The following is a 2,665-nucleotide window of genomic DNA, read 5'->3' on the forward strand; positions in this document are numbered from 1 at the left end:
ATAACGGACTTGTATCGTGCTACAGGAAGAATAATAAACAGGTTATTAACACTGCGTGTGTGTCATGAGATTAGTCAGGACACTGTTGGGTTTCTGTATGTAGAGCACTGTGACACTGTATAAGTGCTGGTGAGCAGGAGGATGAGACAGAGGAGAAGTGTGAGTCTCCTGCTGACCAAACAATTCCCACCTCTCCACATTAATACTGGTGCAGAGATAAAAACACAACTAAAGCTTGTCTACAGTAAACCACTGTACACATCTGTACACATCTGTACACATCTGTACACATCTGTACACATCTGTACACATCTGTACACATCTGTCACAACAAATCTATAAAATATACAATTTATTAGGCTAGGTAAAACAGAGGAAACACTTATGACGTCACACCCTTAGCGTCGTTAACTAGTTAAAACATTTCACTAGGTCATAATGCGTATGATCGTGTATGTGACACGTGAATAACACGTGAATGTTTACATTGTAAAACGCGACATGGTAAAAAGGGCGACTTTTTAATGTCGTGCATTTATTTCTAATTTTCTGATTGTAGTGTTAAAATCGGTAGAACTATATTTTCCCTCCTGACCTTAAAGTCACTTAATGTTTTATTTATTTAATTTTGCTCATTTATGAACAGCTGGAAAAGTTTTGGAGGAAAAAAAAAGCATGTCTGTTGACGTTAAAGCAAAAGGTTTCTTAGCTGACAGGGAAATGACGTCTTTTATTTTCTGTTAGCAACATTAGACTTTCTGTCTGAATAGATTGTCGCGTATTAATGAACATTCTGCCATTTGTAGAAGAAAAGGAAAGAAGAGAAAAGAAAAGAAAAGAGCTGATGGTCTCCTTCCTTCCTTCCTCCCCCTGAGAAGCCACGCGTGAGCGCGCGCCCCCGTGCGCCTTTGGAACGAGAGCGCGCACAGGGAATTAGTTGTGAACGCTCTGTTTGTGAATGAAGATGGGCTCTTTGTCTGTGTCTCTGTCCCTGTCTCCGATTCTCATCTGCGTCTGGCTCGTTTTTCCGCTCTGCACGACCCAGAAACCCAAAGACAGGAAGATTGTGGGCGCGAGAGACACCGAATTCGTGGACAAGGTGAGGAAAAAAAACGGTTCATCATTAACTGGAAATACACACACACACACACACACACACACACACACACACACACACACACACACACACACACACACACACACACACACACACACACAGGTTGCTTTGTAAATGTCTCTGATTAACTTTCTTTATCATCTCTGACTCCTTTAACTCCGAACACTTTTCCTTCTCACGTTTCACGCGAACTTCACACGTTAAAAAGGTTTGTGTCGAGATGTGTGTGATGTTTGTGAGTCTGGTGTTACGCTATGTTGTGTTTCCATTGTTGTATTATGTAAGAAATTAGCGGCGGTGACGTCACAGGGGGGCATCGTTATTGCCAGCGCAGTTACGATGACGTTTAAAGCAGTGATAAAATTTTAACTCCATTCATCTCAATCAAGTTTTGCTGAGTTCTTAAAATCAACCAAAAAAGATCATGAGTTTTTCTCTTCATTGTGGAGGCACTGATTTAGGATGGAAGTTGAACAGATGTGTACAGATGTGGAGATGAAAGATCTGGACAGATGTGAGGACTAAAGTGTCATCACTCCCTATACATAGGCTAAAGAAAACTAAACCTCACTCCAATGCTACAGGAAACTCTGTTAACTGTAAAATGTTTATATGATACCAAATGTGAGACCTGACAAAGCTGATCCGAATGGAACAGTGTGTCTTTGTCCTAATGGGCGTGGCCTAATAGTCTAAAACACCAATCAGTCTGTCCTGAGGATGTGATGAAACATTTTCTCGTCACTTTACATCGATCCAAAGCAACAGAGAGCAGAGAGTTTTTTTTATTGTGGCTCATCTGAAGAAGGAGAGATTTGGATTAGAGCTTCCTGACCCTCGACCCCCGACCCCCGACTTTCTCTCTCACACTCACACGGCGTTTGCACTATTTGGGTGAACTTTAACTGGGTTAATATTCATGATGAACCCTAGAGTCTACAAAATACCCATAATGCACATTGATACCCAGAGGTGTCTGAGCTAGGGGTGCCAATACTTATTAGTGTGTGACGGCATTGCTGTGGCTTTTTCTCTAAATCCAGTGAAAGAACAAACTGCAGCTTTTACACAGTATCCCTCCTGTCATGCTGACCTTTGACCTCTGGGAATTTTTAGTACCCACAATGCACTGTGATCACACTGCCCACTGTGTTTCTCTCATCTGGCAGTCGACAGTCATTTCCCTTCAGCGCCGCTGCCACTTTTCCTTTTGGGCTTTGAAGAATTTGCTTCCTCAGCTCCTGGGAGACGTACAAACACACCCTGGTCTCCGTGTGTGTGTGTGTGTGTGTGTGTGTGTGTGTGTGTGTGTGTGTGTGTGTGTGTGTGTGTGTGTGTGTCTGTATAATGTATCTTTTGTGTCATGCTGACCACCAAAGGTTTGGTTTCCATTAGCTGAGATCCCTCAGGAGATCGGTGTGTGTGTGTGTGTGTGTGTGTGTGTGTGTGTGTGTGTGTGTGTGTGTGTGTGTGTGTGTGTGTGTGTGTGTGTGTGTGGGGACCACAGGAATGTCTGAATCGAGATCATATGTTACAGTTTAGTAAATG

The 2,665-nt window shown here is 42.7% G+C and overlaps 1 protein-coding gene across 1 annotated transcript in view; it reads left to right on the forward strand.

Annotated features, from left to right (window-relative positions):
- The first annotated feature begins 849 nt into the window (after nucleotides 1-849).
- The window catches only part of cthrc1a (collagen triple helix repeat containing 1a), a 4,366-nt gene continuing 2,550 nt past the window's right edge, over nucleotides 850-2,665 (forward strand). The window contains exon 1 of the mRNA XM_027154898.2: nucleotides 850-1,099. Within this exon, the coding sequence (XP_027010699.1) occupies nucleotides 959-1,099 (141 nt within the window). The 5' untranslated portion in view covers nucleotides 850-958. The remainder of the gene's footprint in view (nucleotides 1,100-2,665) is intronic.

This window comes from Tachysurus fulvidraco, chromosome 24 (assembly GCF_022655615.1).
Source record: "Tachysurus fulvidraco isolate hzauxx_2018 chromosome 24, HZAU_PFXX_2.0, whole genome shotgun sequence".
In the NCBI taxonomy this organism is placed as follows: domain Eukaryota; kingdom Metazoa; phylum Chordata; class Actinopteri; order Siluriformes; family Bagridae; genus Tachysurus; species Tachysurus fulvidraco.